A 19,640-nucleotide genomic window follows, 5' to 3' on the forward strand; every position below is an offset into this window, starting at 1 on the left:
AAAGCGTCATACAAATACATTTATTAAAAGGCTATATATTACATTATAATTTAGTAATATTTTAATGTTATGATTTCTCTATATTAACACAATTATATTTTAATAGTGTATATGCATTCTTCTAGATACCATTTAAATAATTTATTTTAGCTCTAATTAAATTTAAAATGAAAGCTAATCAAGTTATGTTGGGAAAAAAATGTAATTCATCAAACATGCCATGTCAATATCACGCTCACTATTTTCCATATTATAAATGGGTCTGCATATAGGAAACCCTGAAGCGGCCTTCACAAGGGGGATAATCATATTTGGCCGTCCCTGGCATTAAAATATTTTGAAAAGCCATCATATAGCATATGTCACAAGCATTTTCTTTACGAAATTACAGAAATCCACTCATTTATTTAATATCTCTTTTCACAGGCAACTGTAACCACCACACCAATCATCAGAGTTTCTCTCCCACCTTCAAGTGCATCAGCTACTACAAATATTAAACTTAACCCCACTCCAGGGACTTCCGTTCAGAAACCAGCCTCTGCTACAGGGACTACTAAATTCACACCATCATGTACAACAGGAACTACCATCATTAAGCCAGCCGGTGTTATAGGGACAGCCGTCAGAAAGCCCAGCTCTACCATGGGGCCTGTTATCAAAGCCATGACTCCAAACAGCAGCACATCAGGGGCCTTTAACCAGAGGACTAATTCTGTCACTGCAACTACCGTAATTAATACCACTGCTGTAAAGGTATTACTCACGTTGGCTGCATCAATTATTGATCCAAACAACAAAACAAACAAAAAAAAATGATTCATACTCTGACTCCAGGGCAAGATGTTGACTGAAATGCATTGTTAGCTTTCCCTCAGTGATTTAAATAGAAATGTAGGTCATTCTGTGTCGCATTCATCTACCTAAACATGTCTCTGCTTCATTTGTCTGCAGTCTGTGGGTAAAGGTGCTCTCTCCACCCAGGGTAATGCCCCACGTATGGTGTCTCCTAATGTACCAACCAGATCCAGCACAAACACAACGTCAACCCCAGTCACTGTTACAGCTGTAAGTTCATGTTACAAGTTCTTGTGTGTAGGGATGCATTGATATTCAAATTGACCCGATACAGAAAAGCCGATAATTTTCATGTAATGCTCGATAAATGGCTTAAGCTTTACAATAAGGTTCCATTTGTTAACATTAGTTAACTACTTCATTCAGATTAATTAACAATGAAAAAGGCACAATATGTAAGATTTTTGGATTTGAATATTCAAAAACCTCTAGAACAGTTTTATACATTTTGTTGACTTGTGTACTTGCATTATCCCAGAATGTTAAAATCCAGATAAATAAGCAATTTTAACCAGGACACGGACACGCCAGTCAATGACATCATACCCGCGTTACCCTCTATTACCATGGAAACACCAAAGACGCTTTAATATATTATGTGTTTTATTAGACAGGTGAGCAACTGTTTGGATACATTCATCGACAGAAAACAAATCATTTTTATATAGATCAACACAGTTAGTCCTATTGTTTAAATCTTGTTTTCTTGATTTACCGCGAGTATCATGTTTTACCATGCCTAATATCGATCTAGCTTACTACAGTGTGCAACAAGTGTCTCATAGTAGCCACAGAGTGCGCACAGAGAAGCATTATAACATAACTTTCAACACACTCAAATGTATCTAAACAGTGCCCACATACGCTTGACCAGAAAAAGCGGAAGCGGTCGTCTGCGGCATAATAAAAGCCCTGCGAAATCAAGGCGTCATCAAGCTACGCCTTTGTTTTGAACAAGCGACCTCTAGTGGCGAAAAATTACATATTGTGGTTTTAATCTTAGTTAATATTAATTTTAACATTTACTAATACATTATTAAAATAAACAGTTGTATCTGTTAATATTAACTAACATTAACAAAGATGAATAAATACTGTAACAATTATATTGCTCATTGTTCGTCAATTTTAGTTAATGCATTATGGGACCTTGTTATTAAGTGTTACCAAAATGTTGGACTTTCTTTGTTTAAATAATCTAAAAAATAATACAGTAAAAACTTAAAGGGTGAGTTCACCCAAAAATGAAAATGCTGTCATTAATTACTTACCCTCATGTCGTTCGACACTCGTAAGACCTCCGTTCATCTTCGGAACACAAATGAAGATATTTTAGTTGAAATCCGATGGCTCAGAAAGGCCTCCATTGGCACAATGTACTTTACACTCTCAAGACCCATAAAAGGTACTAAAGACGTCGTTACAAAGTCCATCTCACTACAGTGGTTCTACAATAACTTTATGAATCGACGAGAATTATTTTTTGTGCGGAAAAAACCCCTAAATAACGGCTTATATAGTGATGACCGATTTCAAAACACTGCATCATGAAGCTTCGAAGCGTTATGAATCAGCGGGTCGATTCATGATTCGAATCGCGTGTCAAACCGCCAAACTGCTGAAATCACGTGACTTTGGCGATCCAAACCGCTGAATCGACTCACTGATTCATAACGCTTCGAAGCTTCATGATGCGGTGTTTTAAAATCGGTCATCACTATATAAGTCGTTATTTAGGGGTTTTTTTGCATTTGTGTTCCGAAGATGAACGGAGGTCTTACGGATGTCGAACGACATGAGGGTAAGTAATTAATGACAGAATTTTCATTTTTGGGTGAATTAACCCTTTAAAGGTTTAAAAAAATGAATGAAAAGTATCCCATAATTGACTCACCCTCAAGCCATCCTATGTGTATTAGACTTTCTTCATTCAGCCAAACATAATCGGAGTTATATATAAAAAAAATATATCCTGGCTCTTCCAAGCTTTATAATGGCAGTTAATCGTTTTTGAAGCTCCAAAAAGCGCATCCATCCATTATAAAAGTACTCCACATGGCTCAGGGGGGTTAATAAACTTCTGAAGCGATGCGTTTTTGTAAGAAAGAAAAAAGGAAATTTATTGGCTAACAATTACATTTAACCATGTTATTAAATTAGTTGTAATTATTATTAGTAATAGTTATTAAAAAGGTCTTAAATTAACGTTAGATAATTTAAAAGTATAACGAGGAAATGAGCATGCACATTATTTTTATATATATATATATATATATATATATATATATATATATATATATATATATATATATAATATATAATTTTTTATTTTTTTTTATTTTATTAATGACTTTAAGTGTATATATAGGCTGCACAAAATTTTTTTTTTAAATATAATCATTATATTCTTTTTTTTTTTTTTTTATGTAGTCGCTAATAGGCAATCCTTAAGAGTCTATGACTGGATCATTATTGCCGTGATTATTATGTTTCTTGAATAATTGCTTTCTTAAACAGCCATGTAGAAAGGCACATCATGGCCATATTCCAGGATCAAATTGTGAAAGAATGGTTGGGAAGTAGCATGAGGAATCATTTTCACACATGAATTGACACCTCCGAGTCCAGAACCTTAAATTCATTGAAAGTCTTTGGGATGTGATAATGAATATGTTATTTCCTTCAAGAGGTGCACACATTTTCGGTCAAGATTTTGTATTGACAATGCGTCGATCACACTGTAAAGTGTCCCCCAGCACAGCCCAAAGACTTTCAATGAATTTAAGTTCTGGACTCTTGAGGTGCCGATTCATGTGTGAAAAAAGATTCTTCATGCTCCCTCCCAGCCATTCTTTCACAATTTGAGCCTGATGAATCTTGTCATCCTGGAATATGGCCATGATGTGTCTTCCTACATGGTGGTTCAAGAAATGAAAAGCTACACACTCTATTGGCTATTGGGTTTCATATTACATTTGAATTTTTATCATCAGGAGACCTTGGAGAATGTGAAGAAGTGTAAGAACTTCTTGGTCACTCTTATGAAGCTAGCATCAAGCGGCACTCGCTCGGCCAACATGGCCCAAAACGTCCAAGCTCTTGTCAAAGGCCTGCTGGTACGTCATTCGCTGCTTTCAAAACCAATGTATCGCATATATATCACCATAAATTTTGTGTTTAAATGGGCTTTTGTTTTCTTCTCTGCATGTAGGATGGGAAACTAGAGGCAGAGGAGTTCACTGAAAAACTCTACATGGAGCTCAAATCGTCCCCTCAGCCATATCTAGTGCCTTTCCTGAAGGTGAAAGCTTCTTCACATTTTAAATCCATTTAGAACAAAGTCAGATGGGTACATAGGAGGGTACTGACCTCATTTTTGACCTGATTTTAAGATGAAATCTATTATCAGACCTTCACAGATCATGTATGAATGAGACGCAACCTCTTTGGTATGAGCTAAATTAGAGATGCTGATGCCTTCATTCTTTCAGAGGAGTCTGCCGGCTGTCCGTCAGCTCACCCCAAACTCGCAGCTCTTCATTCAGCAGTGCACCCAACTCAAGCCCTCTGATTCAGCTACAGCCAAGGCCGCAAACCAGAAGCCCACTGCGTCCGTCAGCTCCACCCTCAAACCCAACCAGCCAACCAGAACTTCTCAGCTGGTAAACCCCAGCCCATTCTTAGTCCCGGCGATGTCATTTATCACGAAGATGATTTCAGGGGTTTGCCTATATGAAACAACGGAAGAGTAATTCGATAATAAAGAAAACAAATGATCATTCAGTGTTTGTGCTTTCACCATGGAAACAAACCTGGATGTGCATAATTGTAATGTTAATATGCAGATATGATTCATCAATAGTTAGAGTACCATATGGTGTCTGGAATTCAGGTATGTGTGTTTGGGGATCCTGAATACACCGTTTTGATGTTTTATGTAATAGTAGACTCAATAGACCGTGTGTATGTGTGTGAGAAAGAAACACTCTAATTTCACACTGCCTCCTTCCCAGCGCACTGGTTCATTTTTATGACAGCCTCTCTTCACTTTGTCTTCATTTCCTGGTTAACTCACCACCGCCCACGGTGTACAGGCTAATTCACTTAAAACCACCAGTATCCCACAAGCCCAAGCAGAGCCAAATTAGTTTTACACCAGAGACAAAGATGCATGAGTCTTACCCCATTTCGTACCAGGAATGTCATGTTATCATATTCAAATAATGTCATGATTTGTTTTTCTGTAATCTAATATCACCATTTTATTGGACGTCTTGATGGATTTCCACTGAAATACAGAAGCTCATTTCCCATATACCTGAATAGACTTTAGAGGTTTTGATTACTTCACAATCAGAAAGTGCTCTGAGGGTTTGCAGGAAGTGCTCCTGTCTAAAATAGCTTGTGCAATGTCCTCGAGGTGGACCAAACCCGGCATGCCTCCTTTGAATATTTTCATATGCAACATTTTTGCATCTTTGCTGTATTTATTTAGGAATATTATTTGCATGCTGATTCTTATTGCCTTTGTTTTTACTTTGTCAGATGATCCAGCAACCTAAAGGAATAATCGTCAAACAGTCTTTGACATCAGCTCAGGTGGGCTTGCCTGCACAGAAGCAAATTCAAGCCAAACAGATTGTCCTTCAAACCAGCACTTGCACAACAGGTATAAGCTATATGCGTATGCTCACTAAGGCTGCATTTATTTGATTAAAATACAGTAAAAAAAATTATATTGTGTAATAGTATTACATAGTGTTGTAGTCAAGACCACCTAATCCAAGACCAAGTCGAGACCAAGACCAATGTGTGTTGAGACCAAGACAAGTCCAAGACTTTGAGAGGTTGAGACCAAGACAAGACCAAGACCAGACAGGCACTCCTTAAATTCATAAAGATCCACATTACTGCCTGAAAAATTACTTATTTTTTATCAATTAATATAATTAGAATAAGACACCATATAGAGCTGTTACCAATCAAATGAAATCATTAACAAAAAAGCATCTGAATTGGTAAATTACAAATGCATAAAACATTGAGAATAATGTTTTTCTTTAAAATTACCGAATGTTTGTATAAAAGCAATATCATGTTTGCAGTCATGCTCAAATTTGTGAAAACAGCTCCCTTGCTCTTGTGATATTGCTCAATTATATCACGTTATTATAATATAAAAATCCAGATCTCATACAAGTACTTTTTTGCAACAATATCTTGAGCATTTGTATCCATTTTGGTGACATTGTTGACACAATCCCTCATTACTTTCTGAACCAGCACAATAAATAAATCAAATTAGAATTAAGTTATTGATTGCATCTGAAGCAGTAAGTTTGACATAAATCAGACAATGCACTGGCAGTTTAGTAATATCCCAGCAGTTGTGCTCTTGACCAGTGTTGGGCACGTTACTTTAAAAAAGTAAACAGTTACTAGTTACTTTTTACAAATAGTAACTGAGTTAGTAACTGAGTTAAATCATTATAAAAGTAACTAATTACCAGGGAAAGTAACTACTGTGTTACTTTTTTTTTTCTTTTTCAAATGTTAAAATATGTCAAATAACTTGGATGCCCCAATATTAAATATGTTAAATGAATGAATTGGACACTAAATAAAATAAATTATTATTATAAAACATTGTACATTAATGTACACTATTGTAATGTTGCTGTGGGACAATGTGAGAGACACCTATCAAATTCAATACATTATTGTAAATATTATCAGTAGACCTACTATAGTGTAAATATTGTGTAAATATTATCAGTGCTATACTACTCCTTTGATAGTGGTGCTCACGTTATCACCTGGGTTTTTAGCCACTCATTTTGTGGCGGCATGTGATGATGTGAGGCGCTTCATTGGATTAGAATTACTTGCCACCGACGTGGAGAGACTCTTTCTTCCTGGGCATAAATTGCACGTTACATAAACATTCTGACCTTTCACCTCAACGAGGGAAAAGTAGCACTTATACTTCCAGTTTGCGAATGCTACCTTTGAAGTCGTTGGACTTGCCATCGCTCTGATATATGCGTGTGCGCGCGCGCGTGTGTGTCATAGGTGTGTGTGTGAACTCAACCTATCAACCTCAACCTTGTCTCCCACCCACCCATCATCATCAGTTATGAGTACCAAAAACGCGCATGGCATGCACGCACGCCCGCACACACACACACCAACCAACCAGAGAAAAAAAAACATTGCAGGTCCGACTGACAGAGAGCCTGTTCAGATTAAAACCGCTTCAGTGAGCTCAATTATAGTAACGCCGCATTTTATTCTCAGTAGCGCTAACGGCGTTGTAACTGGAGAAACAGTCATTTGTTTGATTACTCGTTACTGAAAAAAATTATTCCGTTAGTAACGCCGTTTATCTATAACGCCGTTATTCCCATCACTGGTCTTGACTTAGCCTGGGTCCGCCCTCCTACGTACTTCGGCTCAATTTTCATTTTCCTTCAGTACTCTGTCTGGGATTGCGGTATATTCTCTGGTTTTCTCCAGTCAAATTTTCTCCAGTCCAATCAGCGAACAGAGGGAGTGACTGAGAACGATGACGTTGATGTCGTGCTCTAGTTTGAGATGACACACGTCACGACCAAACGTTAGCGATTGGTTATGGCAGATCCAGAGGGGCTCCGGGCAGATCCAATAGTTTTAAACTTCAACAGAGTACCCACCTTCAAGGAAGTTAACACTTGTCAATGGAGAGTAGCCAGACTCTCTGTACGAATTAAATGTACGATAGTCTAGGACCAGGCTAGTCTTGACCGGTCTTGAAGCAAAATCCTGAGTCCTCTAAGTCTGAGACCGAGACAAGTCAGAGAACAAATGTGGTCAAGACAGAGAGCGGTCTCCAGTACTACAACACTAGTAAGTTAAAATATTGTGTGTATATACTTTATAAGGTACAGCTCGCTATAACTTTTGCCTTCATTATTCGAGATCTGGTGACTGTAGAGGCCATTTGAGTATAGTGACATGGTACATTATCGTGCTTTGAAGTAGCCGTCAAAAGATATGGGTACACTGTCGTCATAAAGGGATGGACATGTTCAGCAAAAATACAGCCTGTGGTGTTTAAAGATGCTCAGTTGGTACTAAGGGGCCCAATGTATGCCAAGAAAATACCCCCCACACCATTACACCACGACCACTAGCCTGAACCGTTGATACAACGAGGGATGGATCCATGCTTTCATGTTGGTTACGCCAAATTCTGCCCTCTCTGGCATTAAGGCATTTTCGCCCACAGAACTGATGCTCACTAAATATTTTCTTTTTTTCGGACCATTCTCTGTAAACCCTAGAGATGGTTATGCGTGAAAATCTCAGTAGATCAGTTTCTGAAATACTCAGACCAGCACGTCTGGCACTAACAACCACGCCACATTTAAAGTCACTTAAATAAACTTTTTTTCCCTATTCTGATGCTCAGTTTAAACCTCAGCAGATCGCCTTGACTATGACTGAATCCGAAATCGCCCCCTAGGGCATTATTTGAGGGGACAGCCATTTGTAGTGGTGTCCGAAACCATAGTGGACGTTATTGAGTGCACTCATTGAATCCCACATTATTGCACTGCAATAACGAGTGTACAGCCGATGTACACACAACGGCTGTCCGAATTCACTCACCCGTTTTCATTCACTCCTTCAAGTGAACTGTATTAGTGGACTAACATAGGGAATAGTGAATGAGGGTTTAGGGCAATGAGGGCAATTTCGTATTCAGCCTGTTTTTCTAGTGGCTGGCGGTGAATGTACATACTGTAAGTATACTATACTATTCCTGAACATACTATACTATATATACCAATACTATACTAAGTATACTTATACAGGGCCCGACATTAATCCTTGTCATGTGCTTGTCCTTCAGACAAGTAAATCGGTCATTCACTTGTCCAAGTAAGTTGCTTGTCCAGAACAAAATAGGATTTTTGATCATTTATTCTGAAGCAATATTCTCATCAGTGTTCTATCAGCTTTGACATATTTAAATCAGCATATTTGTGATATTTACCTTGAGGGCATTTTTTTTAAATCTTTTATAAATAGCTTTTTTTTCCTAATCGTATTAAATGTATGCTTCATCTTTCATTTGAAATGTTATCTTTAAATCCAATTAGACTTATAAGAAAATATAGGGCTGCTCCAAATTAAATCATTTACACTAAAAATGAACTTGTCAAAATTACAACTGCATTAAATAATGTTATAAAATTGTTTTACATATTTTTGAATACACAAATAAGTTGGAAAAATGTTGGAAAGAATGATGCTTTTAAACATGAAACTAAACCGCCAGTAGGTGGCATGACTGAATTAATTCACGAATGGGTCATTGAATTTTTGACTCAACCGATTCTTTCAAAACGCTGAATCATTCAGTAATAAAAACACGGTTGAGGGTTGCTGTGTGATGCGCTATGGTTCTGCTGTGATCTTTGTTTGGAACTATTTTTGCTGGTGAAACAGCACAAGAACAGTCAATATTGTGTCTAAAATGTACTTGTTTATTGAACTGTCATATAGAATCAGTCACTTTTTCAATTATGACGGTATTCAGGAAAACAGTACTTTTGGTTGTGTGATGTTGCTGAATTCTATCATATGCTATAAATACGATATACGGAGTCTAATAATTAATCAGTTAAAATTATATAGCGCTTTTCTGGATACTCAGAGCGTTTTACATATGGAAGGGGGGAATCTCCTCAACCACCACCAATGTGCAGCACCACCTGGATGATGCGACGTTGGCCTTATTGCGCCAGAACGCCCACCACACACCAGCTGATTGGTGGAGAGGAGACAGTGATGAAGCCAATCAGTATATGGGGATGATTAGGAGGCCATGATGGACAGAGACCAATGGGCAAATTTGGCCAGGATGCCGGGGTTACACCCCTACTCTTTCTCCGAAAGACATCCTGAGATTTTTTTATGACCACAGAGAGTCAGGACCTCGGTTTAACGTCTCATCTGAAGGACGGTACTCTTTGACAGTAGAGTGTCCTCATCACTATACAGGGGTGTTAGGACCCACACAGACCTCACTAACACCTCCACCAGCAGCAACCTAGTTTTCCCAGGTCTCCCATCCAGGTACTGACCAGGCTCAGCCCTGCTTAGCTTCAGTGGGAAACCAGTCTTGGGTTACAGGGTGATATGGCTGTTAATAGTCAGAGATTCAGACTGGTAACTCGTCAGACTTGCAGGTTCGATTCTCAATACTGGCAAAAAAATGACTGAGATGCCCTTGAGCAATGCACCTAACCCCCAATCGCTCGAGAGACTGATCAGTGCAGAGTAAATGGGTGGAGCTTACATCAAACTCCTCCTCTCTAGAGGAACGAATGTAATTTGTGCCTAATGGGTGGAGCTAGAATATCCAACCACACCCTAACCCTACCAACAACTCTATCCCTCCACCCCATTAGACATCCAGAGAGGTGGAGCTGGACGTCATTTGACTCTGCAGTGAGTACCACTTGAATCGCTCCCCGGTGTGTCCATGGTTTTCACACTGTGTGTTCACTACTCCTAATGTGTGTGCACTAACTTGGATTGGTTAAATCCAGAGGACACATTCCAAGTATGTTACCATACTCGGTAACACATACTTGGCCTTCACGTGTCACTTACTTAAATATAAAAAACACCACATTTTACATTTTTAACCTCAGTATGTTAGCTGAGCTTCTTTGTGTGTGCTGTGGTCATTTCTTTCGATTTCTCCAAGAGAGCCTCAACAGCACAACCTTGTTAATGTCAGTAAATTATACATATTGTTATCATCTACTATCAATCACTTACACTAAATGAAATAAAATCTTGTGTTTTAGTGATTCCTTTGTTATTGCCATTTCAATCAGGCTACTTGTCCGGCAAGTAACATTTTCTTTAAAAAAATCTACAACCGTTAATATTGAGCCCTGTTATATAGGCCTATGTAAGTATAACTATACGTGAACATTTTATTGATTAAAGCTCAATACACTGAAAGACTTGGTGAGCTTTTATTACTTTTTATGCTTCTTTCACCTCCAAATGTCCCAATTCATTTTGAGCTGATAAAAATATCTGTATTTTTATTCTGTCCCCACAGGTGCTGTTGTGCGGCAGTCCATCCTTCAGGCGTCTAAAACACACTTTTCCCAGCCGGCCCTTCCAGCACAGGCACACGGCTTCAAGGACAGCACCTCGGGCTCTTTCCGGTAATAGCTCTGACTTGCGGCCATTCCCTGCTGCACAGTGGGTGAATGTGCATATTGGTTCTTTATAGGATGAATGTGAGAGAAGGCAGTCACGTCGCTGTAGATTCAGATTTCCAGATGAGCTACACTATTAGCATATTCATCTTAAGACAAAACAGTGATGTCCTATTCTTCCATTGTCTTGTCGGACTTTCATTTAGAGATGACGATGACATAAATGATGTGACCTCCATGGCTGGAGTGAACCTGAGTGAGGAGAATGCTCGTATTTTGGCCTCTGGCTCCGAGCTCGTGGGATCAGTGATCCGCTCCTGCCAAGAGGAGCCCTTTTTATTCCCATCAGCCCTTCAGACACGAGTGCTGCACATTGGTAACTTCACCAAACCTATTCAATTAGACGCACACACATTTTTTATATAAAATACTTAATGTATGCACTTGTACAGTTTAATATTTTGTTTATAGAAGACAGAATAACCAAATTAATTTGCTGTTAGCAGTTGTCATGACAACCAGAGTCTTGTTGTCTTTTAAGGCCAATTGACCTATCGGTAAGCCCCGCCCCCCTTAGTTACTGTTGCTAACTCGGACAAACAAACGGAGTTGCTATATCTTACAATGTACAGCTGTCAGTGTGAAAACCTTATCCCAAGATGTTTTTGGACACAGAATGTAGCGTATATCCCGTCCGAATGATGGCCAAACTTTACTGATGGTTTATGAAGTTTATTACATCGTTTTTCACTCAAAAAATCATCGTAAGAGCTGAACAAACAAAGCATAAGTGCGCCTTAACATCTCTTTCACAAACTCTCTCTCTAGCCCTCTCTCCGTGGCATTACCATTAACATACTGTTGTGAACTTCAGTTGTTTGTTGAAGAATAGACCAGGAGACTTCGGATCAAGACAGAATGATTCTTTTAATGAGAACTCTGTGCTGCAGGTCGTCCGAAAACAGTCTGATTTTAACAGTACAAAATAAGGCAATTTATCTATATGTTAGGGGGAGTGGTTATACAGCATAGGAGGAGACATTCAAACAAAAGGAATGCATATGTTGTGTAGGTAAAGGACACACCCTACATAACTGTGTCCCTCGTCCAGATTCAATCAGCATAACAGTGCCATTCAACTGCATAGATGCTAATCCAATCACTCAGGCAGTATTGCTCTAAACTTGTCATGCTAAATAGTCAGGAAATTGCATAGAGACAAAAGACTTACTGTCTCAACCACTTACACAGCCTGAAATAATCTCCTTAGAATTTCCTCAAGTTTACTTCAGAATGTAAAACCCAAAAATAGATAATGTTTTCAGTTATATTCTATTACATTTGAACCTAGATATAACAATGTATAAATTTGTAATTCAACAATACATAGCAAATTACACAAAAACACTCACAGTAAACAAACATATACACAGACCTTATGCCTTTTCGGGGGTGCAGTTAATAACTGGTGAACTTTGTATCTGCAAAACAACTCCAATAAACTGCGTGCGAGCTCTTCCTGTCACTATCCGTCCCGTAGACTATAATACCCGTCAAAATAGGAGTCCTCCTTATAAGACAGATAATGCAGACCTTTAAACATATCTAAACTCACAGAAATAAAATAAATATGGTGAGAGATTAATTTGGAAGCGATGGTTTACAGATCTCAATGCAAACGGGAGAAGCCTCTTGTTACGATCGCAGATGATAACATCCAGGATACACACTGTTCATGTACCGCAGGGTAAGATTACATAAATTCACATTTAATCAGCAGTTTAATATGGAGAAATGCACTGAAATGTAGACCTTCGTGTTTCTGACCTACACCGTTGCATGAGAACAGTTAGTTATAGTTAACTTAGTCGGTTTGTACGTTAGCAGGGAATTACAAACTTTAATAATAACTTAATAAGAGTATGACAAACAGAAAATCCTCTCAGGACACCTGGAATCAGTGTTGCAGTACCTCAGGCACGACGTTTAGCATTTTTGTAGCATAAACACCATCAAACCGATGACAGCTTCGGATTTTCCAATGTTTCTCTATGGCGCTGACACCTAAAGATGTCCGAGTTCCGGTCCCAGCGCAACTGATACTCAACTGCCATTGGCTCATCGGCGTTCGATGGGAGGGGCTTACCGATAGGTCAATTGACCGTTCGCAAAGACCCGCCCCCTTTAGTTACTGTTGCTATGTCCGACAAGCCATGGGCCTCTCACGCCACATACACATGTTCTCACGTAGAGAAAATACATCGCGGAGCAAAGAGGATACTGACAACACGCCGACAGACAGGAGAGAGCAAGTTACTTTTGATATGAAACCGTCTCAACTTTAAAATGTTGTCTTTTTAATGTTTCATTTTAATTTGCTCTTTAATGTGTCATGATCGCTGTAGCGCCTCAGTTAAAGCTGCTCGTGAACCGATCATCTCTTCCTTCTAGTTCATTGATAAGCATCAAATTAACATGAATGAACACTAAAAGAAATGTTGTTTCAACCGCGGAAAGACGTCAGTAAACACCGTTTTTCAAGTTCAAGTCCACCGAGGTTAATCTACTAACTCTCCTGACTGCAGAAGAAGAAGAGAGACAGTATTTACGTGCTTGCCAAAAAAAACATTCACACACTTTTTGCTAACTGGCAAGCAGCATTAGCAGCTCATCTTCTTCTTTGTCTACTTACTACTTCTTCGTCGTATCAATGTGTGCTCGGCAAGACCGTTTTGTGCTTGAGCGCCACCAAGTCGTGTTTTACTGTCACTTCAGCAACTCCAGGCACTTGAACAAAAGTGCGGATCTCATTGGTCGGCTAGTTTTTAACGCGCCGCGTCAAAATCAAAAAAAGAACCTGAGGCGTTTTTTTTTTTTTTTTTAAATGACGCTTTTACGCCTGCTGTTTTGCGCGTCGGTGTGCACACTTACATTGGCGCCCTTTGTTTAGTCACGAGCCGTTAAACGTCGGCAATAAACGGGCGCAACAATCGTCCTGGTGTGAACAGGCCTTAAGGCACACCTGTGCAATAATCATGCTGTCTAATCAGCATCTTGATATGCCACACCTGTGAGGTGGATGGATTATCTCGGCAAAGGAGAAGTGCTCACTAACACAGATTTAGACAGATTTGTGAACAATATCTGACAGGCCTTTTGTGTACATAGAAAAAGTCTTAGATCTTTGAGTTCAGCTCATGAAAAATGGGGCAAAAAAGAATGTAAAACAAACCCTGCAAGCTAGATAGAGCACTTTCAGTTTGGAGGAAAGGGAGTCTAACAGTGAGAAAAAGAATCTTAACACATTACTTTTCTTACAGAGTTCTTAGTTACTTTTTAAATGAGTAATTTAGCAAATATTTCAAAAACATTCCTGAACGTCGTTCTCCTCCGTGTTTTGCTGACCTCTCTCAGCTATAGCTTTCACTGTTTTTATCGTACATGAGTGTATCTTTACTCAAAGTGATATTGCATTTCCCCCTCATCTCTGTTTGTCAAAGTCTGTTCACCTCCCTCAGCTCTGCCTCTACGGCATGCATCCTGTCTGTGTTTTTTTAGGGGCATATGTTGTGCTGTGTTGTGACACACGAGTGCAGTCTCTGTCTTTGATCAGTGGTATCTCTGACGAGCCTGTTCTGCTTAATCAGTATGCTAATGACTGCCGAGCCGCGCAAAGTTGCCAGAGTGGCAGGAATCCACTCTGCTGCACTGATCAAAAAAGCGTCGGAACAAGGGAGAGAAAGGACGACAGAGGCGGAGGGAGGGAGAGCGGGAGATAGCCAGGAGGTAGGGGGAGTCGTGCGGAGGAGGAGGAGGAGACGAAAAGAGAGAATGTGGAAATGAAAGAGACAGGCTTGGCCTCGCAGGAACTCAGTCCGCATCAGCAGAAAGGGCAAAAATGAGATGGAATTGGAGTGTTTGCAGATGTCTGTCTACTCGGCAACCGTAACAGACCAACAGGAACGAGGCATGTCTGACATTATGGAAATGTGAATACAATATAAACAGCAGAGGAGAACTACAAAATCGCTGGATTCCAGCTCGATGAAGACATTTGCCTCTAATTCTACACCATTTCTGTCAGGCAGTAAATGGGTCTGTTCAAAAGCTGAATTAGAGTAAGATTCATGTGATTCCTTGAGGAACTCTGTGATTTATCAGGCCCACAGCTTGTTTTAATTCATTCCACAGCACATTTTTGTGCAGATTCCGTCTGTGCCTGGTAATTACTAGAGTAAGATTTATTGACTGAAATTGTCGAATGAGTTTTAGGAATGTTTAGATACAGTCCTGAAATGTTTAACTGACTCAGATTAGGTGTGGTGAAAATACTGATTCATCTTGATTCTTTCTCCAACAATTCTAGATTGATCCACAAACGTTTTGAGTTAGAATTTTAAATGAATTGTTAATGAATCTGGTAATTGAAAATATTCAATAGAGAATGCTTCTCACATGCTAAAATGTTTGTGTATAGGTGGTTCTTTGAGTATCACAGAGGTCTGTCCTGATGTACTTGAGTTGCTCTCTCTGGCAACACAAGAGAGACTTCGAGACCTGCTGGAGAAGCTAACCGTTGTGGCACAACATCGACAGATCTCTTATAAGGTATAAACTTGCCTATAGCACACAGTAGACAATAAGAAATTCTTTCGAAACTGATCCTTATGAATGGCATTAAAGCCAGAGGTTGTCTTATTATTGGAAGATGAGAGGGTCTGTGGCTCTTACCATTGGAAAAAGCGTAACGGCTAACTTGGATCAGGTGAGGTCCAGTGGGTTAAACCATGGAACTGATATGCAGAAGGTTGCTGGTTCGATCCCAGCGGTCACCACCAGTGTCTCTTTGAGCAAGGCACTTTACTCCATGTTGCTCCAGGGGGATTGTCCCTGTAATAAGGGCACTGTAAGTCGCTTTGGATAAAAGCGTCTGCCAAATGCATAAATGTAAATGAAAATAATGGCAGTGACGTCAGTGGCCAGCGTTCAGAGTTTTATAACAGTCAGTTACAGTTTACACTACACACACTTCCTTGTGGATTAGTTCCTTCGTCTTGTGAATAATGCTCTATATTTGATGTTATATTCCTAGTAAACGTACAGTAAGACTGCAATGTTTGTGGAATGTGTTTTACTGAGTGGAAAAGGGAGAGCGAATTTTAAGATTATTAAAATGTAGGATTAGATCGAATCTGTTCATTGAAAAACAGCTTTATAGGGCATACATAGCAGTGATACTAGTCACCAAAAATGTATTTGTAAATTAATTATTAAAATCTGGGAGCCAAAGAAAGAATACATTAATTTATTAAAATATTTTTGTTTAACTTCATTCGTTAAATGCATTGTATCATTGTTAGGCAAACACAGCAGTCATAAATCATTACAATTCAAGTCTAATTTATTTGTTGAAACCTGGAAGCCATAGAGAGGACACATCATTTTATTTTATATAACAACAATATAATACAATATTTATAATTAAATTATAAATGTTCTATTCATTAAAATGCATTATATCAGCATCACAGTGCATGGCAGTCATAGTCATTCAAGTTTTATTATAATTGGTAAAACCTGAAAGCCAAAAAAAGAAAAAATCGATATTGTTTATTTTCTTTACAATATCACTCAATAAAATCTTATCAAATACTACTACATATTTGCTGGTGTTAATGCCGTAAATTAGTCCTTCCTGTCGCTGCATTCCTTACTCTGCCTTCTTAAATTTTATCAAGGTAACATCTACATATAGTTCCCAACAAAAGTATTGTTTAATATAAAACATGTTCAAGATTAGCAAACAGGCTGTTGATTCATTAAATAAGATATTTCCTCACAAAACCGGTCTATTCAGCAGAGTGAAGCCTCTCCTCCATTGATTTCCATTAAAAACTTTCCTCTTGTCTCTGTCCTTGCGTACCGGCAAACATTTAAGTAAAACAATTGAAAATTGAAGTGGGGGGATACTCACATAATGAAATAAATGTTTTTTCTAGTTCACGTTGGCCACAATTATTGGCACTCAATTATTACAACATCTTTTTCCCAAGATAACATCTCTGAGTCTTCTTATATAATGCCTGTAGAGGTTTTAGAACACCTAACAAGAGATAAGAGACCATTCCTTCATACAGAATCTCTCCAGATCCTGTTGGTGCTTCTTCTCTTCAGTTCACCCCACTCATTTTCTAGGGTTTAGGTCAGAGAACTGAGGACTGCCATGGCAAAAGCTTCATTTTGATCTCAATGACACATTTTTGTGTTGATTTGATGTTTGTTTTGGATCATTGTCCTGATGGAAGATCCAAAGAAGGATCATGTTTTGATTTTTTTTTATCGGTTGGTATTTGTAATATTCAATGATACCATGTATCTGAACAAGATGTCCAAGACCAAAAAATTGGCCCACAACATTAAAGATCCAGCAGTTTATTTAACCGTGGGCATGGGGTACTTTTTATCCCTGTTTGCACCAAACCCCATCTGGTGGGTTTGCTGCCTAAAAGCTATTTTATTTTAGTTTCATCTGACCATAGAACCAGGTCTCTTTTGAAGTTCCAGTCGTGTCTCACAACTGAATATGCTGGAGTTTGTTTTTGGATGAGCGAGGAGGAAAGAGACAGGCCACTTTCTATTTTGTGTGAATCTTTTGCTGCACATCAGAACTATATTCTTTGGTTTTACTCATTATGATGAATGATTAAGGGAATTTAGCCTTTGTGTTTCCTCATACACCGATCAGGCATGACATGACCGGTGACTTGTGAAGTGAATAACACTGATTATCGCTTCATCACAGCACCTGTTAGTGGGTGGGATATATTAGGCAGCAAGTGAACACTTTGTCCTCAAAGTTGATGTGATAGAAGCAGGAAAAATGGGCAAGCGTAAGGATTTGAGCGAGTTTGACGAGGGCCAAATTGTCATGGCTAGACGACTGGGTCAGAGCATCTCCAAAACTGCAGCTCTTATGAGGTGTTCCTGGTCTGCAGTGGTCAGTATCTATCAAAAGTGGTCCAAGGAAGGATCAGTGGTGAACCAGCTGCATGGTCATGGGCGGCCTCCAAATTCCCCAGATCTCAATCCAATCATCTGTTGGATGTGCTGAACAAACAAGTCCGGAAACAATGAACCACATTTTCTTTTATATCATGTGGATGGCCGGGTGCGTGTGCGTCGCTTACCTGGGGCACCAGGATACACTACGGGAAGATGTCAAGCCGGCAGAGGCAGTGTGATGCTTTGGGCAATGTTCTGCTGGGAAACCTTTGGGTCCTGCCATCCATGTGGATGTTACTTTTACACCACCTACCTAAGCGTTTTTGCAGACCATGTACCGTTTCATGGAAATGGTATTCCTTGGTGACTGTGGCCTCTTTCAGCAGGATAATGCGCCCTGCCACAAAGCAAAAATGGTTCGGGAATGGTTTGAGGAGCACAACGAGTTTGAGGGGTTGACTTGACCTCGAAATTCCCCATATCTCAGTCCTATCGAGCATCTATGGGATGTGCTGAATAAACAAGTCCGATCCATGGAGGCCCCACCTCGCAACTTACAAGACTTAAAGGATCTGCTGCTAACATCTTGGTGCCAGATACCACAGCACACCTTCAGGGGTCTAGTGGAGTCCATGCCTCAATGGGTCAGGGCTGTTTTGGCAGCAAAAGGGGGACCAACACAATATTATGGTCATAATGTTATGCCTGATCGGTGTATACACAAGTCATGGCTGGACAAATTCATGCTCCTAGTCACCCTGGTGTGCCGGGAAAAAAAACGTTAATATGAATGGGAATATACTTCAGAGATATTTTACTCATAAGAATTTTTAGGGGTGCCAATAATTGAGGCCAACATGCATTGGGAAAAAATATTTTTCATAATGTAAGGTTTCCCCCACTTTCAGTTGTTTTCTTTTTGTGACCATAGTCTCTAATTTTGTGTCTTGTTAGATGCTAATGATTTTCTGTGATGTGTGTTGTCTGTGTTGAGGATGATTGGCGCTACAGCCAGACCAATGACACGCGCTCCCAGCTGAAGTTCCTGGAGCAACTGGAAAGACTGGAGAAACAGAGGAGGGAGGAAGAGGAGCGGGAAGCATTGCTCCGCATTGCCCGAGTAACTAGCAAACCCAACAAAAGAGAGGAAAAATACCAGTAATCTGTCTCCATTTGAAATGTACTGTTTCTTTCCTCTTCGCATGTAGAGTCGCTCAAACAGTGAAGACCCAGAGCAACAGCGTCTGAAACAGCGAGCCAAAGAGGTAGAAGGATTTCTGCGTGTTTGTTTTTAATAAAAATACATATGTCCCTCCTCCACAACCTGTTTTTCATTCCTTCTGCTCCCTTGTATAGCAATGAGGACGATCAATACTCTTCATAAAGTCCCATTTGTGCCCCACATAGACAAATCCACACACATACATACACATACCCTGGAGACAAGGCTCTCTAATTGGGGGCTCATTTTAATTGAGTCTAATATTGGGTCTGGAATTGAAGCCCGGGGCTAAACAGGGAACAGAATGTAATGAAAGCCCCCTGGATGAG

General features: G+C 39.4%; 1 protein-coding gene across 1 annotated transcript in view; it reads left to right on the plus strand.

Annotated features, from left to right (window-relative positions):
* The window catches only part of taf4b (TAF4B RNA polymerase II, TATA box binding protein (TBP)-associated factor), a gene marked incomplete at both ends in the record, with an annotated part of 29,802 nt that overhangs the window by 1,105 nt on the left and 9,057 nt on the right, over nucleotides 1-19,640 (plus strand). The window contains 11 exons of the mRNA XM_079830771.1: nucleotides 427-756; nucleotides 955-1,068; nucleotides 3,852-3,974; nucleotides 4,070-4,159; nucleotides 4,350-4,520; nucleotides 5,404-5,527; nucleotides 10,985-11,093; nucleotides 11,162-11,463; nucleotides 15,565-15,695; nucleotides 19,084-19,209; nucleotides 19,298-19,354. Coding sequence (XP_079686897.1) covers nucleotides 427-756; nucleotides 955-1,068; nucleotides 3,852-3,974; nucleotides 4,070-4,159; nucleotides 4,350-4,520; nucleotides 5,404-5,527; nucleotides 10,985-11,093; nucleotides 11,162-11,463; nucleotides 15,565-15,695; nucleotides 19,084-19,209; nucleotides 19,298-19,354 — 1,677 coding nt within the window. The remainder of the gene's footprint in view (nucleotides 1-426; nucleotides 757-954; nucleotides 1,069-3,851; nucleotides 3,975-4,069; nucleotides 4,160-4,349; nucleotides 4,521-5,403; nucleotides 5,528-10,984; nucleotides 11,094-11,161; nucleotides 11,464-15,564; nucleotides 15,696-19,083; nucleotides 19,210-19,297; nucleotides 19,355-19,640) is intronic.

Source organism: Gobio gobio (assembly GCF_949357685.1).
Source record: "Gobio gobio genome assembly, chromosome: 12".
NCBI classification, from domain to species: domain Eukaryota; kingdom Metazoa; phylum Chordata; class Actinopteri; order Cypriniformes; family Gobionidae; genus Gobio; species Gobio gobio.